The 21,073-nt window shown below is 60.0% G+C and overlaps 1 protein-coding gene across 7 annotated transcripts; it reads right to left on the reverse strand.

The window, feature by feature from the left end:
- Positions 1-7,530: 7,530 nt before the first annotated feature.
- On the reverse strand, positions 7,531-20,758 carry GPAT4 (glycerol-3-phosphate acyltransferase 4). Of its 7 annotated transcripts, XM_043536396.1 has the most exons (14): positions 20,522-20,673; positions 16,395-17,263; positions 12,997-13,066; positions 12,426-12,723; positions 11,878-11,952; positions 11,195-11,284; positions 10,995-11,088; positions 10,252-10,367; positions 9,856-9,911; positions 9,468-9,553; positions 8,919-9,047; positions 8,752-8,831; positions 7,778-7,896; positions 7,531-7,740 (listed from the first exon to the last, which is right to left on the reverse strand). In XM_043536396.1, the coding sequence occupies exons 2-13, from the start codon at positions 16,557-16,559 to the stop codon at positions 7,788-7,790; spliced, it is 1,368 nt and encodes a 455-aa protein (XP_043392331.1). In that variant the 5' UTR covers positions 16,560-17,263; positions 20,522-20,673; the 3' UTR covers positions 7,531-7,740; positions 7,778-7,787. The 7 variants fall into 7 exon arrangements, with proteins under 7 accessions (XP_043392331.1, XP_037742285.1, XP_037742286.1 ...); XM_037886357.2 differs by having other exon boundaries at positions 7,531-7,896; positions 20,522-20,758; XM_037886358.2 differs by having other exon boundaries at positions 7,531-7,896; positions 20,380-20,528.
- Positions 20,759-21,073: the final 315 nt, after the last annotated feature.

A 21,073-nucleotide genomic window follows, 5' to 3' on the forward strand; every position in this document is an offset into this window, starting at 1 on the left:
GGTGCTGCAGCCGGTGGCCACTGCCCCCTCCCAGGAGGGCGAGGCAATGGTGGAGAAGGACGCTGGCCTGATTTTAGGTGCCACCCTGCAAAAAATTTGTCCCGCGGGTGGATTGCAAAAAAGACAAACTGCAGTTGGTGGGTCACCTTGGTATGAGGTTTGGGCCTCACTGTATTGGCCATGCCAAGGCACGGGGACAGGGTGCCCTAGCCAGGCCACATGTGACGGGCCTGGGCACCCCAATTGTGAGCCATGTGTGCAAACTCGCGCACGTCACTGTGTGCTAGCAAATAACCCAGCCCCTGATAAGCTCTCCTACTTACCAAAGGTGAGAGCCAATTACATGGTGGCCAGCTGTGAGCAAACAAGCTGCAGCATCCTGGGGAGGAAATCAATAGGAGATAAGGTGGTGTGGGCCTATCATAGAGTGATTAGTATGGGGGTGGGCACCTTTAACCAGGTAGCCCAGCCCAGCTGCCATGACCCATTGGGGTCTGGACCCCCAACAGACCTCCAGCAGCCCCTGCCTGGCATCAAAGCCCAGCGCTGCACCATCCGCCAGTCCCCACTGTCGTGAAACCATCACCAATGCAATGCAGCCCCGGGGTCACAGCATGGCCTGTCTGCTGGCACCATGGTACGGACCCCCAGTCTAGCCCCTCCCAATGCCATGGCATGCCTCCCCCCCACACAGCCCAGCCCCCCCCAATGCCATGGCATGGCCCCCCAGCCCCTCCCAACGCCACGGCATGCCTCCCACCCCCCGCACAGCCTGCCCACCCCCAATGCCACAGCATGGCCCCCAGTCCAGCCCCTCCCAATGCCATGGCATGCCTCCCCCAGCGTAATTGCCCCGCCCCCCCACCCCCAATGCCATGGCATGGCCTCCAGCACCACTGTCCAGTCCCCACCCCAACACCACGGCATGGCTGCCCCCCACCCAACCGCACAGCCCGTCCATTGGTGCCACGGCACAGCCCCCAGCGCCACTGCCCATCCCCCATCCCCAATGCCACACCTGGCCCCCAGCCCGGCTCCCCCAACGCCAAGGCATGCCCCCCCTGCGCCACTGCCCATCCCCCAGCCCCAGTGCCACAGCCTGGCCCCCAGCTCCGCCATGCAATCCAGCCCCTGACCACTCAACCTGACTCTACAGTAACCCCCAATACAGCCCCAGGCCCTACAGTGAGGCCCCCCCCCAGCACAGCCTGGCTCCTGGCAGCACAAGAGCCCTTCCAGCTGAATGAAGACCTATAGCAAAATCTCTGCCCTGACGCTATGGGGGAACAGGGCGGGATCCCGTGGGGCGGCCCCAGAGTACGCCATTGCGGGAGGGGGCTCCTTCGGTGACAGGCTGAGGCCTGCAGCTTGGAGACCAGCAGGGCCCCATGAGCCTGGAGCCTGGCCGCACGCCGGCCAAGCCCCGGGCCCCAGGGCGCTGCCGCTGGCTGCCCAGCCCTGGTGCCAGGGAGGACTCCGGCCCCGCCAGGCTCCGGGCACACGGGCGCACGCTGGCTAGCCCTGTGCGGAGCCTAACAGGCCGCACGGCCCCATCTGGAGCCTGCAGGTGCCTGGCTGGCTGAGTCGTGACGCTCCGCTGGGCCACGGCAACGTAATGTCCTGAGCCACAGGCCGCCTGCCCCCTCCCCGGAGCCGGTGCCCCCTGCCCGCAGTGCCTGACTGCCCGCTGGCCCCGGCAGCCCTCCCGCTCGCCCTCGGGCCCTGTCGCCTGCATTCACCTCACTCCCCTGCTGCCAGCCTCTCCCCGGCTCCCTCAGCCTCTCAAGGGAGGGCTGAGCTCAAAGCCAGGCGCCTGGCAGTGTGGGACCCTCCCTGTCCTGCAGGCCTCTTGGCAGCCCTGCCATTGCAAAGCGCAGGCCCCTCGGCTGGCCCCACTCTGAGCACAGTCCCCACCCCCTCAGTGGGGTCCCCTGGGTGTCTGGGCCCAGCAGCCCCTGCCCTCTCCCACAGAGCGAAGAGGTGCCAGGGGCGGCAACACTGCCCAGGTTGTGCCACCCCCCGACTCCTCCCGGGGGGCAGGTGGGGATGAAGGAATGCCAGCGAAAGAAGCAGCCCTGAAGAGAGCCAGGGGCCAGGCTGGAGGCCTCACACCAGGGTGCCAAGAGCATCACGGCCTGGTCCTGTCCAGCGACTCAGGTAAGCTGGTGGTTGGAGAAGCCAGGCCTCAGGACTATGGGGCTCCCCCTGCAAACTCCTCTGGTCAGTGGGTTCTTGGGGGTCTCAGCAGCCCTGAGCCCCAGAGGTAGCCGCTTGGCTGGGAGCCTGGGCTCTGCTCTGCGAGGAAGCTGGCGGGATATTTTTTTGACATTTTCTAAGCTGCCCGGTGTGGCTGACAATTTTTAATGTACTAACTGCCTGGTCCAGTGAGCTGATTAATTGGTGCTGGGGAGATCAATAAAAAACAGAAAATTAAAACAATTTTAAAGTGATTAAGTAGTTTAACACCTGTCTGCTGCCACGTCAGCACCGGGAGACAAATAAAGCAGGTGGCAAAGGGCCTCCTGCAGCCAGGGAGAGTGACAAATAGCAGCTGTAACCAGCCTGCCCCAACTCGGCTCCTCTGCTGCAGCCCTTCCAGAGGGGGCCAGCTCTGCCCCACAGACCCCTGTGTTGCCAGGGAGGGCTAGCTCACTCCCTTCACCCCCCCCCCCACCTAGGCTCCCCCATCACACTCTGGCCTAGCCATGCTCATGTCTCCAAGCCAGGCGACACAGTGGGGCCAGAAGCCTCTCCACACACACACACACAGATCTAGAAGCGCAGCCATCGAATGGGTGCTGCTCTACCTGCTCTGGGTTACACCTGACCAACAGGGTGCCAGCCTCTCCCCCAGCTATGGGGCTCAGACAGTACCCATAGCCAGGCAGGCCTCCCCAATGGGGGACACACCACTACCCTGAAAAAACTAGTCACCCCTTTGGTTCCCTCAGCCCCCAGCTCCTGCACCATCCACTGGTTACCCACAGGGAGCTCAGATTGCTGGGGTGGGCGAGGGGGGTGTACCCTATCCCAGACTGGCATGGACAGCCTATTGCCGTTCTCAGCACTGGGGCCTGGCTGGGCACAGACAGGGCACTGCTATGCAGAAGCTCACAGCACAGGAGGCCCAGTGAGGCAGTGCAGGGCACTGCTGCAGAGAAGCTCACAGCACTAGCATCTGACCTGGGCACTGTGCTGGGGGAGCTCACAGCAGGCTGTCAGTCCTTTCTCTCCCTGAGTTTGCTGGTACCTCCGTTACCTCCCGATCCAATGCCGCAGCAGTTGTCTGTGCTTGGGCCTGCAGCCCTCAGAGCAGGACAGTGGGACGCGGACGCTGCCCAAGTTAAGCGTTCACAGAAACTCAGGCTGGCAGCTGCTCCGAGCAAAGAACCCTGACGTAGACAAAGTTTCCCTGGCCCCCAGCTCCCTGGCCGGCTGGGCTGTTTGTGTTAAAAGGCGATTGTTTGCGGGTGGTGAGTGTGGGCAGGCAGGCCGGCCTGGCAGGCAGATGGATGGCGTCTCCACTTCAATTCCACATCCCTTTTCTCCCAGACAAACCCCGTCGGATTTTCATAAATCAAAGCGCCAAACTGTTTAATAAAAATTTATTGACTTACAAGTGATTATTTATCAAAAGGCCATTAATAGCAGCTCCTGGAATGATGTGCTACAGGGTGGTGCAGGGAGACTAATAGGAAATCAATGCCGGCAGCAGGGCAGAATGTAGATGAGGGGCCAAGCGCCCCCCATCCCCATCTCCCCACTGCTGCACCAGCTAGAGCCAGCAGCAGCTGCCTTGTGGGCTGCCCAGAGCGCCCCCTGTTTATTTATCGTTTACAAATGAAATGATCGATACTTTTAATCTAGAGCTAAATTTATTAACTTTCCCATCGGAGAGAGACGTATTGACTGGGGCCACGGGAAGGGGGAGCGCGGCAAGATGGATGTTAACCTGGCCGGCACGCACCTTGCCTGCCGGAGCCTGCCCAGGCAGTAGGAGGGAGCAGCCAGCCTGGCCGCCTGGGGAAGACATGGTGTGTGGCTCTGCAGCATGGGCACTCACAGAGACACTTGCAGCACCTCAGAGCTGAGGGCAGGAGTAGGGACACCCAGACATCACCAGCGCATCCTGTCTCCCCTCCTTACCCTAGGAGGAGCAGGACCAGGGCCCTGTAACAGTGAGGAGAATGATTAGGCACTCCCGGGGACAAGGCCATTGTCTGTAAAGAGCCCCCTACCACCCCTGAGAGCAGGCACTTCGAAGCCCCAGCTGGGGCCTGGCACCAGAGCCCTGGTGCCCACGAACTGCGCTGGAAGGCTTTGGCTGTCCATGTGTTCAGAGCCCAGCCCCACTGCGTGGAGGGAAGGATCCAGCCACTGTGCTCCCCAGCCCCAGGGGCCAGGCCCACACATGTGCAATGCCTGAGAGCTGCAGGAGGCCTGAAGCAGGCCTGGGGATCTGCTGTGGAGAGACCTGGGAGAGGCCCAGCAGGGGGGTGGGCACCAGGGCTGGAGCTGCAGGGGACTGGGCCAGGCTGGGGGGTGCTGCCGTAGGCAGGGCAGGCTCTGTGCCTGCTCCCCCAGAGGCTGCTCCTCTCCCTGCATCAGCTAGTCCCCTCTCCTCCCCAACCACCCCGGGGGCAGCGGCTCTGGTGTGTGGGGAAAGGGCGCCCCCTGTGGGGCCCGGACAGCGTGACATGACCAGGTGTGCACATGGAGGGCCCGATCCCTGCAGCAGTTCACAGCTCAGGCAGGGGAGCCTGGTAGACAGTGAGAGGCCAAGGGAAGGTGCCTCAAGCAAGAGCCAGTAGCATGGCCAGCGAGAGCTGAGCCTTTGTAAGGAAGCCTCTGTGGGACAAAGGCCTCGCTCACACCTGTTAGCAAAGGGGTCCCAAGAAGCCCCCGCTGCTCAGCAAGGGCCCTGCCCCTTGCCGATCTGCACTAACCCCTTTAAGTACTTGGGCCCCAGGCTTACGCCAACCGCCTACTACACGGGAGTCTGGATGGGGGGCCTGGCACTCATGGTGAGGTGGCCAGACAGCCCAATAGTAGGGGCTTTGTCTTATATAGGCAGTTCCCTCCCCCCACCCCCCAAAAACAAAAAGTGCCCCAATTGTTCACACTTGCTGTCCAGTCACCCTGGCGGCTGGTGGCCCCTCTGGGTACACAAGTGCCCTGGCCAGGGGTGCCTGGTGCTCATGGTGAACCCCTGCATACATAGTGGGGGAGCCTGGTGCTCATCCCAACCCCCCAGGGTACCCAGATCCTGGGATGGGGTGGGCCTGACGCTCACACCAACCCCTGAGCATACATGGGCCCTGAAGTGCTTCAAAACACCGTGCAATGCAGCTGGAACTAGGCTGCGGCTGGGGCTAGAGCTTCTGCCTTGAGGCGGGGGCCACGCAACATGAGGAGAGTAGAGAGATCCCCCAGAGAGAGCCCAGAACCTGGCATGGGGGGCAAAGACTCCCCTTGGAGTGACTTCCAGTGGCTGTTCCTTCCCCCCGGTTTGAGAGGCCCAGTGGAGCAGCGCTGGAGCCCCTTGCCTGGGTTAAGCAGGCATGTTGGTGTGTGCAGTGCCCACGCCAGGGTGCTGGAGCAGAACCTACTCCCAGCTCCAGGGGAAAGGCCAGGGTGCAGAGGGGCTGGGCCATAGACCCTGTGTGGGAGGCTGGCTGAAGCAGAGCCTGGGGGAGGCACCCAGCACAGCAAGGACTCACGGTGGGGCTCTAGGCCTCAGCATTTGGTGGTATCACTGCAGGGGACTAGCCAGTGGCCCAGCACTGGGGCAGAGGGAAACAGAAGCCAGGCCCTCCAGGCCCCATGTGGGAGGAGCAATAAACCAGCCCAAGCCCCAGAGGGAGGAGAATGGGGCTGTGGGCAACCTCCAGTCAGGACCCACTGCAGCTGGCTCAGGGAGATCTGGTGGCTTGAGCATAGCAGCCAGAAACAGCAGTGACTTTAGGACTAACGTGGGCCTGAGCCCAGGCTCACAGCACAAAGTGAGAACAGCCCCTGCGAAGCGGAGGCCTGGGGCGTGCTCAGAGCCAGAGACCACACCAAGCTCTCCTGGTGGGCAGATGGCTCACCCAGGTGGGAATGGCTCTAAGGCTCCCATGGGACTAAGCCCATGGCTCTGGGGGATGCACAAGCCTGCCAGGCCCACTCCTAGGCTGCACTGCCAGCATTCCCCATGCCACCCATGTGCTGATCCCGTGAGCACCCACTGGCCCATTGCAGCTGAATCGGCACTTCTGGAACTTCTGGGCACCTAACTTCCAATTCATAATCGCCAGCAGCCTCATGCCATCATGGAACATATTCAGAGCACATGGCCAAGGAATTAGCCACAGAAATCCAGCCAGCCAATCCCCCGCTTAGGCAGTAGAGCCAGGGCAGTAGGGGGCTGGCTGCCTGCTCAGTAGCCAGGGAGAGCTGCCCAGCACTTTTCACTCTCCCGTTCCCTGGCTGCTGCTCTCCAACCCATGGCTGGCCCAGCCTTCCCTGACTCTCTCCCCCTTAAGTCAGGCGATAGGCCCCTACAGTTAGGAAAGCAGGAGACAGTGCTAGACTGTAGTTTGGAGGATGCACGTCCCAGAGCAGAGCAGAAAGGGCTGCAGCTGAGCGAGGCTGATGGCTCCATGCCCTGGCAACCGTGGTCACAGCACTCTGCTCAGACAGCGATTTGCAGGGCTGGTGGTTCCAGGGAAGGCCAGAGGCAGGTGCACAAGGAGCACTCAGCCCCTGGCAGGCTCCACTGGGGGCCCTGGAGACTGAACTCTCCTCTCACCCTAGAGGTGGTCATGCCATCTGACTCACCGACCAGAGGTGAGGAGAGGTGGTGCTGCCATGCACAGGCTCTCCTTGTGGTGCTGTGGGCTGTGAAATGGCTGATGCCCTCTACCCCAGAGCTGGTTGCATGTGTGGGGCTAAAAGAAGGGAGTGCAGGGTGCAACCCTGGGGCTGGAAGTCACTAGGGATACAGGAGACTGGCAGCAATTTGACATTACACTCATGAGCTCACAGCTGCATGTGTCTGCACAGAACTCCCCTCCCCGCAAGGCCTGATGCTGACACAGGGCCCAAGCATCATCAGCAGGGCCCGCTTGCCTCCCTGCACCACACGGTCTCCACCCCACCGTCCAGGGAAGAAGCTGGGGTGGGGTGGCGCGGCGCGCGTATCTGTATAGCAGCTCTGAGTGCAGGCGGGTCCCTCTATCCCCTGGCTTCCCCAAGAGAGGTTAGAGCTTGGGGGGCTGACACATCCAGCCATAGGAGATTCCTGCACCGGGGGAGGGAACCCCAACGCTGCAGCCATCGGGGCACAGGGCAATGCAACGCGCCCAAGCTGTGCACCTCTGAGGTGCTATTCAGAAGAGTCACTGAGAGGGGTGGGCCTACAAGGTCCCTTCCTGCTGTTGAGGTATCTGGGGCAGCAGGGACCCCTCTCCTGGCTGCTGGCAGTAGCCTGGCACTGACCAACTCGCCCCCCCAGCCCCTCCCACTAGGCCCCACAGACCACGGCACAGCTGTCAGTGTTCCATTTAATGCTGGCCCTGCAACGGGCTGAGCTGTAACAGTAACGAGAAGGCATCTTTGCCAGCAGCCACTCGGGGCCTGCAGGCTCCAGGCAGCACAGTGTCTCTGGGGCAGAGCCAGAGGATGGAGGAGTGGGCTGAGCAGCTCTGGAGCAGCCTGAGGACACAACGTGGCTCCAAAGGGGCCCGGGGCAGCGCTGGACACAGAGCACTCCAGATGGGCCCGGGGACAGCGTGCAGGCAGAGAGCTCAGGAGCGGCTCCGGTCCTCATGGTTGCCAACAATCGTCTTGCTGTAGAGTTTCTGCTGCTCCTCCTTGAATGTGTCCTTCACTTTCTCCCTCTTCAGGCCCCCGTCCCTGGGGAGAGTCGAGCGATCAGACAGGCTGTGGGGGAGGGCTGCCCTGGACTCACAGTACCTTTCCCCAAGCCCTGTTGGTGCTGGGGCTGCCCTGACCAGCTCTCACACACCTGGGATGGGAGCACTGTCCTCATTTTCCCGTGACTTGGTGAGCCAGGGCCAGAACTCAGAAGTCCCGGGCTCCTGGCCGTGCTCAGCCACCCGACCCCCCGGCAGCAGAGGGACCAACCTGCTCAGCCTTTGGCTGCGATACAGGAGCCTGGCTGATGAACTTTTCATTCTCAGCCTCTGAAGCCCCAGTGATCGGGAAAGGACACCTGCCTGGCTTGCTATTCCAGGACACCACCCAGGGGAGAGTTTGTTTAGAAGCAGGGTGTCCCACCGCAAGCTGGCATTCGAGAGTAAGGCCCACACAGCATGAGCAAGAGGCAGCTGGTCTAGGCTGCACATGCAGCTGCAGGCTCCAGAGGGCACTGCCGGAGCATGCTCAGCACATGGTTCTCTACAGCATGGATCTGAGGCCTACACACCTCCAGGCAGGGCTCTGTGCACTGCTCCAAGCACCCGACAGCCCTGCCCTTTCCAGGATCCCCCAGAAAACTCCACCGTGCCCCTGCACGGTTCAATGGGGTTTTGTGTGCCCTCAGCCCCCACACTCTGCCTATGGACACGTACTGCACCTAGGAGTTGCTGCCTGCCTCACAACCACAGCCCTCCTGAACCAGGCGGCCAGAAGGCTGGCTCTGGCAGCTGGACCTCCCTCCTGTGGGCTGGAGCCTGGGAGCAGGGTAAGCCAGGTACCTCTGAGGCCTTGGACCCAGCACTGGGAGGGGAAGTTCTGGTTCTGACTCACCACAGCAGATCCACAAGGCCTCCCTGCCTGGCAATTGCTGACTTCACCCGGTTGGCAAACTGGACAGCATCCTCTTCAGGCTGTGGGAGAGCAGAGCTGTTTAGTACGAGCAAGGGACCCAGCCCTCGGCAGCTCCTCCACAGGCCTGGCACAGCCCCCTCACTCACCTCCCTGGTCATGGGGGGCAGGTACCAGACGCTGCAGACGATGGCCCAGCTGGTCATCATCCTCAGCAGGTAGGTCACCATTCCGTACTTGCTGCTGTTCCAAAATGCATCTCCAAACTGCGGGTCATACTGCAGAGGGCGAGAGAGCCCATGAGATTGAGACCCACAGTAGGGCTGGCCGGGGCATCACCACGGGCAAGGCCTCAGTCAGGCTCCCCAACCTACAAGCATGGCCAGATCTCGGCTTCCCCACACCCACAGCACAGGCTCATGAGATGAGCCCCAGAGATTCAGGACCATCTCCCTACTGCCCACTACTCAAAGCGGAGAACAGCCCCTCATGCCAACCGGGGCTTCACAGCTTTGGGGCCCTGCTGCAGGGAAGCTGGGTCTATGCCCCTCCAGTTCCCTGCACGGCCACTGGGAAGGGCCTTGTTCTATAGCACCCCTGTTTCCACCTTCCATAAGCAGCCCTAGCGGGATGGGCTCAACGCAGCCAACCTCCCAGAGGGGCACTGCTGTCTGCCCCAGGCTGGGAGCTGCTCGCACCTTGATGGCTACCGGGTAGACTGTGGCTCCAATTTCAAAGCTTCCCTTCTTGAACATCATCACAGACGTGTTGTTGATGCAGGTGCCTGTGAAGAGATGAATGCAGCTGCCTCAGCCTCCCCCTGTGAGCATATGCCAGAGTCCTGGCTGGGAATGCGAGGAAGGTGCCCTGGGGTCCCCCCACCACGGCAGTCAGTGCCCAGCACTGTTGCAGGCTCACTTGGCTCAGCCCTGACCTGAGGGACAGCCTCAGAGCTCTGGCAACATTGAGGATGCAGGCCCCCCTTGCCTTGCCCCAGAGGAGAGGGGATGACACACATGCTGGCATCAGCCATACGGCATACTTCACAACCCGCCATGGGTCAGTGTGGCCTGACCTGCAGCTCACCTTCTGGGAAGATGAGGATGGGCAGTTTGCTCTTGTCCTGGACATGCTCTGTCAGCCTGCAGGGAAGAGAGAGTCACTGACTGGCACAGCTCCCTGGGGCGCCCTGCTGGTTCTGCACCCAGCAGCCCTGAACATACAGTGCGCACCCATCAACCTTCAGTCAGGGTGCACTCGCTGGGTGCATGTAATGCCCCTGGGACGGGACAGCTCCCAGGCTCCCAAGAGCCACCTGGGACAACCAGAACCCTGACAGGAAGCAGGTTCCTCCTCCACTGGAGCCAGACAGCCCTGGCTCCCCCTCCCCAGCCATGCCTGTATGGAGTTCAGGAGAACCCACTGTCTCCAGCAGGCCCTCCCTTCCCCTGCCTGAGAGAAAGCTATTGACTGCTGTCCTACCTTTTGGCCACAAGATGGCGATCCTTGACCTCAGAGCGTTCGAACCAGACATGGGGACACGCCTTCACCACGGCCCTCTGGATCACGCCCATGAGCCCGCCATGGATCTGACCCACCTGAGCCAGAGGAAAATGCAGGTTAAAGTCTTTGCCTTGGCCTGCAGGAGTCGCCAGGCAGCTCCTAGCCTCAATAACTAGATAGATTTCCCCCTCTGCCCCCTTCCCAGCAGAGGGCTGGAGAGACAGCCCTGCCCCTCCCAGGTGGCTGTTAGGGGAAGGTCACACCTGAGGGGTGATGTACCAAAGTTGCCAGAGGGGACAGTCTGGGAGGAGCCCAGATCCTCATCATACAATTTGTGCTCAGAGTGGCCAGGCTGAGACTGCGACCTGCCCTTTCCACAGCCAGCAAAGCCCACAGCACTAATGGCTAATGTCCTGGGGCCTCTGGAAGTCCTGCGTCCCCACACCAAAGGAGCACTGGCCTCTGCAACTGGGGTGCCCAGAGGCTGCTGAACCACTGCGGGGAATCAACCAGATGTGAGAGGGGCTGTGTACACAAGCAGTGCTGGGTATCCAGGCTCGGGGCCCCAGACCAGCCCATTCAGGTCCACACACTTTGCAAACTCCCTAAGCTTCAGAACACCTTCCTCCCCCCAGGCAGAAGAGCATCGGCTCCATTGTACAGCAGCACAGCGACCTGCCCAGGGCAAAGGCCTCCCTGGGGATGGAGGGAGTGGCCCTTACCATAGCGTAGTAGCCATCGCTGGCCAGGATGATCACGTCAATGGGGGAGGTGTGATTAGCCACGCAGATGCCTCCATTTCGGGGTCTGTTTTCCCTAAATATAACACAAAACCAAAATGGGGTGACAAGGGACGCGGGAGCCCAGCCTGAGCCAGGGAAGAGCACGGCAAGGCAGGCCGGGAGACGGTGCTGCCCCTTACTGGTCATGGTAGGTGATGATGGCGGTGAGGGCACGCACACAGATCCGGTAACACATCAGGTGAACGTGCTTGCTCAGGAACTCCTTCCACCTGCAGAGGCAGAGCAGAGACTTACCACAGACAGCCCCACAAGCCACCCATGCTGGAGCGCCCTACCCTGAGCCAGGAGCTGCTGCAAGGGCCATGTGGTGAGCTGGCGCGTATACTGGGCTGGGGGAGTGACAAGGCTGACCTGACTGTGTACCCTACAAAAGAGTGTACAACAACTTCCCCTCCCCTCATGGAGCATGTGAAGGGCAGAGGTGTTTGTAACTGTACTAACCCAGCCCAAATGGGACACCATGCAGGCTGGCTGCCATCCCATCCATCAGTCCAGCCCGACCCCTTTCCAAGCTAGTCACAAGCCGAGAGAGAAACCCATGAACTGAGAGTGACACTTTGCTCATCTGAGCTGGGCTTTGTGTTTTGCTCCTTTGTAGAGTTCAGGGCTGTGAGGTTTGCCACAGGGGCTTAGTTGTGGCATAGATCCTGCTGTGTCCGTCCCCCCAGGGAAGCAGGTGCCAGTCACCTTGGCCCCTCACCCACAGACATACATCTCGACAGTGGCTGGAATGTAGAGGGGGAGACTCCCCTTCCTGCCACTCCATCCATACTCCTCCATGTTCAGTGAAGGGCCAACTCACCTTCCACTGGGCAAATATCCCACCACTGTGGTGCCAACCACCAACAAGCTGATGCCTGTGAAGGCCAGGGCAATCCTGCAGGAGGGAGAGGGATGTTACAGGCCAGTGAACAAATTCCATGCAGCCCCGTGGGTGTGAAGCCCTGCTCCTGCCTGCCAGGCAGCTGTCTCTCAATGGACCCTGCTGCAGGGTGGGTGTCTCTCTGTGTCCTTGTGCTGCCAGGAGGACCCAGCACCTCTGGTTCCCCTGAGCCAGCTGGGACTGCTGCAGAGAGGATGGGCCCATGGGAATGTACGTGGCCATCTTGGGATCCCCCACCCCAGCTCACACTACCCTGGCTCCCCGCCATTGATCTAACCACCAGACCACACTCTTCTCCCAGGGCCGAAGACAGAGGCAGGAGCCTCAAGTCCCAGCCCCTGGCTCTAACCATCAGCCCTTGGCCCCTCTCTTGTTGTAGGCAAGATGACTGGAAGCAGCCAACGCGCCAGCCAGTGCAGTGCCAGGGGTGCCCAGCAGGGAGGCCATTGGTAGGAGCAGCTCCTCACCTGAGTGGCAGCAGGAAGCAGTACCGGATGAGCACACCCAGCCCCCACAGCACAGTGAGGCGCAGACTGATGTACTGGAAGTTGTAATTGGTCCGGCTGAGCAGGTTCCAAGACTCCAGCTCCTCAGCTGAGAACCGCTTGGTCACCTCGTCGTCCATGATGGTCTCAATGCCCTTGCGGCAGAAGTAGAAGATGTCAGAGAGCTCAAACTCAGGTGTATCCAGGGCTTTGCTGCTGCCACTCCGACGGATCTCTTTAATCTCCTCCTCCAGGGATGTGGGCTCCTTTGCAATGATACCTGCAACAAGGCCACTTGTTCCAGCGATGGCAGCCTGACAGGCCCGCCCCCTGCCAGCAGGTGGGGCCAGCCCCGGTCCCTCTCTCCCTCCTCCTGCCTGCAGGTGGGACCACCCCTGGGCCCTGTCCTAGACATGGGACACCCACAGACCAGGTGTACCCCACATATCTCCCTTGCCCAGAGATGAGGCATTCCCACCCACTCATGACAGGGACCTCCCACATGCACACACAGACATGGAGCTGCTGATGGGAGGGGACGGCAGGCTCTCACCATTTACATAGGGCTTGTACAGTGGATGGTTCTTCTCCTTGGCACCACGCTCTATCCTCAGCGTCGCCCACTGAAAGAGACACTAGATAAGCAGGACTTCCAACCCCCCAGGCACCCTCATCTTCCGGGGCTTCTTCCCCGCCAAGTCCCTGGCTGTGGGAACAGAGGTAGGGCTCATTCCAGCAGCTCGAAGAGGGGTTCTCAGCACAGCACTGACGGGAGGTCAGAGCCTACAGAGATCAGTTTTCAGAGTAACAGACGTGTTAGTCTGTATTCGCAAAAAGAAAAGGAGTACTTGTGGCACCTTAGAGACTAACCAATTTATTTGAGCATAAGCTTTCGTGAGCTACAGCTCACTTCATCGGATGCATACTGTGGAAAGGAGAGAATGGGGATTGGGCTGGGAAAGTCCACTAGCCTACACAGGCAACCAGCCAGGACAGCTGTCTGCTGCGGGACCTGGCTACTAATGAGGATGGTGCATGGGCTGGAGCTGGGGGGAGAGCCCCACTGGGAGAGACTGTTCTGCAGGCATCTGCATTCCATTCTGGGCACCGTGTCACCTGAGAGATACAGACAGAGCAGAGGAACTTCAAGAAGAGCAACAACTACCCCAGGGCTGGGGGAGGGCGTTATGGAACACCTCTCCACAGCCCCAGAGCACGCTCTGCGGCTTTCAGGCAGTCCCATGGCACTTTGCTGCTCCCTGACATGGGTGCCATTGGCTGGACTCCATATGGACCCTGATCACTTGTTCTTACCCCTTGGCAGGGGGCTCCAGCACAGGGTGATCAGGTGACTAACCCACCACTATTTTCTGATTCTCTTTTCCTCCCTCATGGAATCAGAGGCTGCATTTCAAGGTTGCTGATGGAACCAGCAGGCCAATAGTGTGAAGGGCTGGGACCCCTCCCTTCTCCCACTTGGCTAACAGCTGCTGCTACTTCTCTGTGCACTATTGCTCACAAACAGCAGCCCTGAGCAGCCTCCAGGCAGCTATCTGGCAGCAACAGCCAGAATCAATGCCCAGATCACCCTTATTCACAGAAATCTCCCCCCTCAGCTGCTCCCCAAGGGCACCAGATAAACAAACACACAGGTTGGATTTCCAGCCAATCAGCCTGCCCTCCACAGAACCTTCTCGATGGCTAGGCTGGGAAGGGTTAGATTTTTCTCTAAATGTCTATTTCACCATACACATGCAAACCACAGAAAAAAATAATTCCATCGATAACGATCAAAATGTACAGCTAAGCAAAGGGAAAAAGGCTGCTTGAGAACCTATCAGAGTTTAACTTACAGAGATTTACTTTGTAAACTCTGACTTCTGATATTGACAAGTTTGTGTTTTAACCATTATAAAGCTTGAACTTTATGAATCTCAGTGTCTACTGTCATTATATAACTGTCTGCCCACCCCCCCCAATTTCCCACAACAGTGAAAAATTAAATGGATAAAAATAAAAAATGCTTAAAAACAAACATTGCTATCATTTGCCAAAATTAGAGAAATTAAAACCAGAATTCTATCAAGCTTGCCTGCCTTCTTAATTTGGGCCTTGACAACAAACTCTTAAGGTGAACAAAATGTGCACACCTACTCCAGCCCCAGTGTCTCCCAGCAGGGGAGCGAGGCCGGAATTGGTGTCCTGGCAGCCTTTAGAGAGGTTCCGGTCTGAGGTCAGTCCCTGTTACCAAGGTTTTGGGGGAAAGGGCCCTTGCAGAGTTCTGATCACACCTGCTTTGCTGGCAGCACTGAGCCAGCCCTATGCCCTGAAAGGCTGATGAGAGCTCCTTCACAGCCAGGCAGACATGTCCCAGGGTAGTCTCCAATCTCCAAGAGCTAAATCCTGGCCATGCCCCATGCTTTGCCAGAGGTCAGAGGAAACACTGCCTCTTGGGCTAGGAGTCTCCCCTGAAACCTCCCACACAACTGGCTAGGTACATCATGGAGCACCGCTACTGCCAGAGGCGAGTACAGAAGTGGCTGGACCTGGACAGACCGACAGTCTGACTTGGGAGAATGACCTAGCTGTCCCCAGAGCTTGCAGAGCTAAGCATGCTGGCCAGGCCTGAGACCCATCACCCCAGGCAGCACCCTCCTTCCTATTATAGACACCAATGGCTGGGCATGAGCATTGTCACGCTGCACTCCAGTTTCCTGCATGGAACTTCACTACTGAGTGTAGAGGACACAGCATCACTCTCCTGCGGCCTTGGCCTCCTCCAGCCCCACCTCCTGGGAACTCAGCAGAGTCCTGGGCCTGCATGGACCCTGTCTCGGGGGAGGCCCAGCTTTAAGGCAGCCCAGGAGATCAGACTGTGAAGGGCAGGCAGGAACAGACTGGAAAATTCCACTTGGCTTCTCTGAGCCAAGAAGCGCCGTGAGGGCTCCTGGCTACCCCTCAGAGGTCAGAGGTCCAGAGAGGGCTTCTGGAAACAGCCCCAGCCAGCCAGTTCCACACTGGCTCTACAGCTGGCAACAGGCCCCAGTGCCAGGCATGTTTCCTTGGGTCAATGGGCAGATGGCAGCACAGAACACACTGACCACAAGGGGCAGAGCATGTGGCCAGGGACCCTGTAGGGCAGAGAGCCCAGCTGACACCCAGCTTCCTTCACCCAAACTTGTGTTAAAGAAGAGATGCTGTTTCTGCTGCCCCAGATGAACAGCCCTCCCCAACCCCAGGAACGAGGTGCCTGCTCCTCACCCCGCCCGCAGGCCCTGTTCGCCTTGGTCTCCTCCCACCACGGGGCTGTTCTTGAGAGGTGCTGAAATCTGCCCTTGCTTGGGTCTGCCATGTGTGAGACTCAGGCCTTCTCTCTCCAGAGGTTTCAGAGTAGCAGCCATGTTAGTCTGTATCTACAAAAAGGAAAGGAGGACTTGTGGCAGCTTAGAGACTAACCAATTTATGTGAGCATAAGCTTTCGTGAGCTACAGCTCCGATGAAGTGAGCTGTAGCTCACGAGAGCTTATGCTCACATAAATTGGTTAGTCTCTAAGGTGCCACAAGTCCTCCTGTTCTTTTTTCTCTCCAGAGGGGCTCTGCTGCTGTCAGCCAGTGACAATACAGTCTCTGCAGCACTTGTTTACAAGGCCTTTGTCCTCAGCATGGGGGCACTTTGGAATGACCTACAAGCACAGCTCTATGGAGCTGGAGCTGGCTCAATAACAGAGTGTGGCTAAGATGCCTGAGCCACTCCAAGGATCCCCCGGAGGTTTCTAGCACCAACACTTGCATCACCAACAGCCCAACTCCCATTCAGTCACCCACCCTCCACCATCCAGGGACACCCTCTATTCGAAGGCACATGCCCCTGGCAGGGATCTCCCCCAGACACATGGACAGTGGTCAGGGCACCCGAGCTCCTGCACAGTACATCCTGGAAGCATGACTCACCCGGAAAATCTTTAAGAGTGTTTTCATATAAATCCTGCGGATGCCAAAGGAAACCCCAAAAATGGCTGGCACAATGATGAAAACCAGAAGCAGTGTGAAGAGGACGGTCAGGGAGATCCCCAGCAGGTTAACAACCAGGCTGTCAAAGGGGAGCAGGAGGAACATGGTGGAGGGTCCAGGCAAGGCCAATGCCCTGCGACCCTGGGGCCAGGAGAGAAGGGCTGTCCACAGCAATCAGCCAGTCCTCCTGCTAAACAGCAACAGTCCCATGCATGCTCCGAGTCCCCAGCAGGTCACAGACTCCATTCCAAAGTTCACATCCTTTCCTAGCAGCCCGCGGGAGGAGGAATGCGAGGGAACCAGACGAGAGAACGGTCAGGCGAGACTGAGCAGCTTGGTCTCCGGGGCTCAGCGCGGCTGGAACATGGAGCGTGGGTTCTTAGAGGGTTTGCGAGTGGCACTGTAACAAGGCAGCTGTGTGAACGGGGATTCCCCCTGTGGCCCACCAAACAAGTCTTGTTGCAGGGTGACTCCTGCGCGGCCAGACAGTGGAATTCCCTTTGGCTTGTTGAGGAAGCAACAAGGAGAGGTCTTTTCACAGGGGTGAGGTGGGGTCCATTCCTGATCCCGCATTGGAGGACCTCTGGAAAAATCGGTATTTCTAGGAGCCTGCCACATGCGGAGCTACTGTCTTTGCCACCACTAGTTCGGGGCCTCTCCTGCCGCCTGTAATAAGTGTCATTCCAGAGACCTCTGGCATCCACCCATGCTGGAGTCCTTGCGGAAAGGGACAGTGCCTCTGCCCCTGTGAGGGCCCCTGAGCTGTGAGCTGCCTTCTTGGCAAGAGAGCCCCTCACATGCCACCAGTGCTAGGGGAGGAAAGAAAAAACAGAGTCAGGCAAATCAGGTAGCGAGACGTCAACGCACAGAGGGTCTCCTGAGGCCCAGGAGCAGTGAGGCGCTGGATCTGAGAGGGCAGAGTTCAAGCTGAGGACACACTGCTCACAGTGCAGGGTTTGGGAATCAGCAGATCTGAATCCTCAGCTCCTGCCTCACACTGGTACAGTGCAAAGAGCTGGGAAGTGGACTCGCTACCCTCCTGGTCCCTGCATTTTCAGCCTAGGTCTGCAAATCAGATCAGTGCAGGAGCCTTCTGTACCTTGCCCTGGCTCACAGAGGTACTGCATAAGGCCGGTGAGTCTCCAGAGCAGGAGAGCAGCAAATGGAGTGAGGGACCCCCTCCCGACTGATATGGATATCACCACTCAGCACCTCTATCCTGAGGGATCCCTGAGCACTTTACTAGCTACACTCAGAAACATTTCTTCCACCACTGAACACAGCCTCTCTGGGGTGGGACTTGGCAGCTTTTTGACACATGGCAGCACTACAATGGACTTTAGGACAGGAAGTGAAGTAATCCTGCAGTGAGAATGAAAGGAGGCTAAATATGATTATCCAAATTGGAACTTGCCAGGTGACTGTGACTAAAACCAAGGTCAGCGTCTCAGTGTTACATCTCATCTGAGAGATGGCACCTCCAGGTGCACAGCATCCTTTGCATCATGCTGGGCCACGGCTCAATTCCCACTCTGTAGAGAGCTTCTCCTGCTGAATCACTGGGGTGGGGGGAGAGGGCAATTCCCATCCACCTACCGCCCTAGCCTGACCCTCTGATACACAGTGACAGGCAATAGGTGGGGGCACCAAGCCCAGCTCTGCAGGAGGAGTCATTCCCAACCACAGGACAGCTGGGGAAGCAGGAGAGCCCTCCCTTCCCCTTTCAGACAACCCTCCAGCCCCGCTTGGCTTCCCGCTACTTCCCACAGCACACTGGAGGCTCTGGCTGCTGGCTCAGCACCACTAAGAGCATCCTCCGTGCTGCATGGAATGCCGCACCAGTAAACCCTGCTCCCTAAAGAAGACACTCTCTGCCTATCCCTGCTGCTGCCTTCCTCTCCTATGGGCCAAGCCTTGCTGATCAGTCGCCTAACTCCCCAGAATGTCAGCCCCCTCATGCACCAAACCCAGGAATCCCACGTGGCAAACTAACCAGTCAGCCCAGCCAGCCTACTCACCACCGCCCTGACTCACCAGAAGGTGCCTGGGTGGAGAAGAGAAAGAATTATAGGACTTAATTAGCACATTCCTTCCATGTAACACCCTGTTCTGGCCTAATGGCCCAATTCAAATCATGCCCTGGCAATGACCAGCAGCACCAGGCATAATTTGAGGCAACCCTGTTCAGCTTTGCTCACAAGCTTCAGCCACAGAAGTTTCTAGACAGGGTGGTGACACTGTCACTGGGATCTCTAGCTGGTGTCACCCTCGCACGCTCCCTGTGGAACCCAACTGCTGGAATGATTGTCTCAGAGGCCCTCCAGGAACAGCCCAGATCAGGCTGCATAGCTGGCTGCTTTCCCAAGATAGCTCCAAGGGTTCACACCCTGCAGGGATCTCATGCTGATACCCACAGAGCGCAGGCTCCTGTCCTCCACCACCAGCAGGGTTGGATGAGGAACTTTTACCTCAACAACCAGATTTTCATAGTACAATGTTGTACAAACTACAGTTACTCCTCACAAGCCCCTGGGAACCAGTCAGGGAAGCACATTCTGTCCATTTTACTCATGGGCAATAGCAGCACGAGGCAAAGGGACCAGCCCAAGGTCATGCTGCAAGTCAGTGAAAAGCTGGGGTTCTGCCCCGGAGTCCCTGGCCTCAGAGCTCTGCTCTAAGCACTAAACAAGGGAAACATATTGTTGTGAACACAGGGACCCTGCCAGAAGCCCTAGGAGAGATCAGCAATCCCTTTCCCCTCAGCAATGGCTCCTAGAACAGTGCCATGCTATCAGGGGAAACCACTCTACGGCCCAGAGTGGACTCAGGTGCTTGCAATCCATTCCCTGCAGCGTGTGTAATCACTGAGGCATCCCAGAGACAGGACAGGTAACAGCATCCTCTGCACCACACACAACAGAACAGCCAAAGGCAGGAGGGGCCCTGCCCCAGGGCATCAGCCTGGTTTCAAGGACTCGGCAGCAGCGCCAGTGCAGGCGTCCGTTCCCCGAAATGGGACGCGGGGCCGCCTGGTAACACCGAGCTGGATGCCCGCATGGGGGCGGGAGGGGGAGCCGTGACCCCGCTGGTCTGATCCATGCAGCGCCGGCTGGGCGAGCCGACTGGGCCCGCGCAGCGCAGCAGAAGAGGGGGAACCAGGCTGAATGGGCCCAGACCGGGGCCCCCCAGTATCTCCCACGCAGAGCCCGGGGCTGCGCAGAGCGCTGGGAGCCGGCGGCGCCGTGGGGAAGGGGTGTTGCGGGGTGTTGGGACCTGGGGTGTGTGTGTGTGTGTGTGTGGCCCAGAATGGCCCAGCGCCGGGCACTGCACAGGCCCGAGAGCGCGGGCACCCACCGCGACACGGGAACCCCTCAGCGGGGCCGCGGTGCAGGGCCCACGTGGGGAGCAGCGAGGAGGGAGCACGGGGAGGGAGTCTCCAATCGGGAGGGGGGGCCGCTGCGCGGACGGTCCCATCTCACAGGACGGCCGGGGGGGGGGGAGGAGGGGCGCTGCGCGGACGGCCCCATCTCACAGGACGGCCGGGGGTGGTGGGGAGGGGCGCTGCGGGGACGGCCCCATCTCACAGGACGGCCGGGGGGGGGGGAGGAGGGGCGCTGCGGGGACGGCCCCATCTCACAGGACGGCCGGGGGTGGTGGGGAGGAGGGGCGCTGCGCGGACGGTCCCATCTCACAGGACGGCCGGGGGGGGGGGGAGGAGGGGCGCTGCGCGGACGGCCCCATCTCACAGGATGGCCGGGGGTGATGGGGAGGAGGGGCGCTGCGGGGACGGCCCCATCTCACAGGACGGCCGGGGGGGGGGGGCGCTGCGCGGACGGCCCCATCTCACGGGACGGCCGGGGGGGGGGGGCGCTGCGCGGACGGCCCCATCTCACAGGACCGCGGGGGGGGGGGGGCGCGCACTCACTGCAGGCCAGGGGGTGGGGGATAACGGTTTTCCATCGCCGCCTGGGCGGGACTGGCGGTCTCCCCGGGGCTCGGCGGCAGGGAGCTCCCAGGGATCGGGGAGGGTATGTAAAGCCAGGCCGAACCGGGCCAGTGTCACTCACCTGCCGCCGCTACCGCCGGGCTCGGGCTCGGGCTCCGCCTCCACCACGTACCGTGCGCGTGCCCGCCCTTCGCCCTGTGTTACGTAAAACGTCATCGCGCGGCCCGCAGGGTGGCGAGTCAGCACTCTGCAGGCCGCCTTGGCGTCAGGGACTGCGCGGGGCGGGCCGCGGCACTCGGGGGCGTGTCCTGCGGGCGCCCCGCCCTCTGGGTGCCGCTGTGAGCGAGCGGGGCGGGGCCGCCACAGCCTCGTCACGGCAGTCACATGGCCGCGACGTGGTGACGTAGTCAGAGAAGCGGGGCGAACCGCAACCCGCGGCCCGACAGGGTGCCGGCCTGTCCGGCAGGAGCTGTCCGCTGTAGTGACGCTTCCGGCCCAGCAGAGGGCGGCCGCGCCACGGCCTCCCGGCAAAGGGACACGCCGGGGGCGTGCTAGGGGCGGGGCCAGGACGCCTGGGTTCCGCCCCGGGCAACGCGCCGCTGTAGCCGAGGCTCTCCGGGGGGCGCGAGGCCGGCAGCATTGCCCTGGCCCGTGGTGCTGCGCGCGGCCGGGG

This window comes from Chelonia mydas, chromosome 26, assembly GCF_015237465.2.
Source record: "Chelonia mydas isolate rCheMyd1 chromosome 26, rCheMyd1.pri.v2, whole genome shotgun sequence".
Classification (NCBI taxonomy): domain Eukaryota; kingdom Metazoa; phylum Chordata; order Testudines; family Cheloniidae; genus Chelonia; species Chelonia mydas.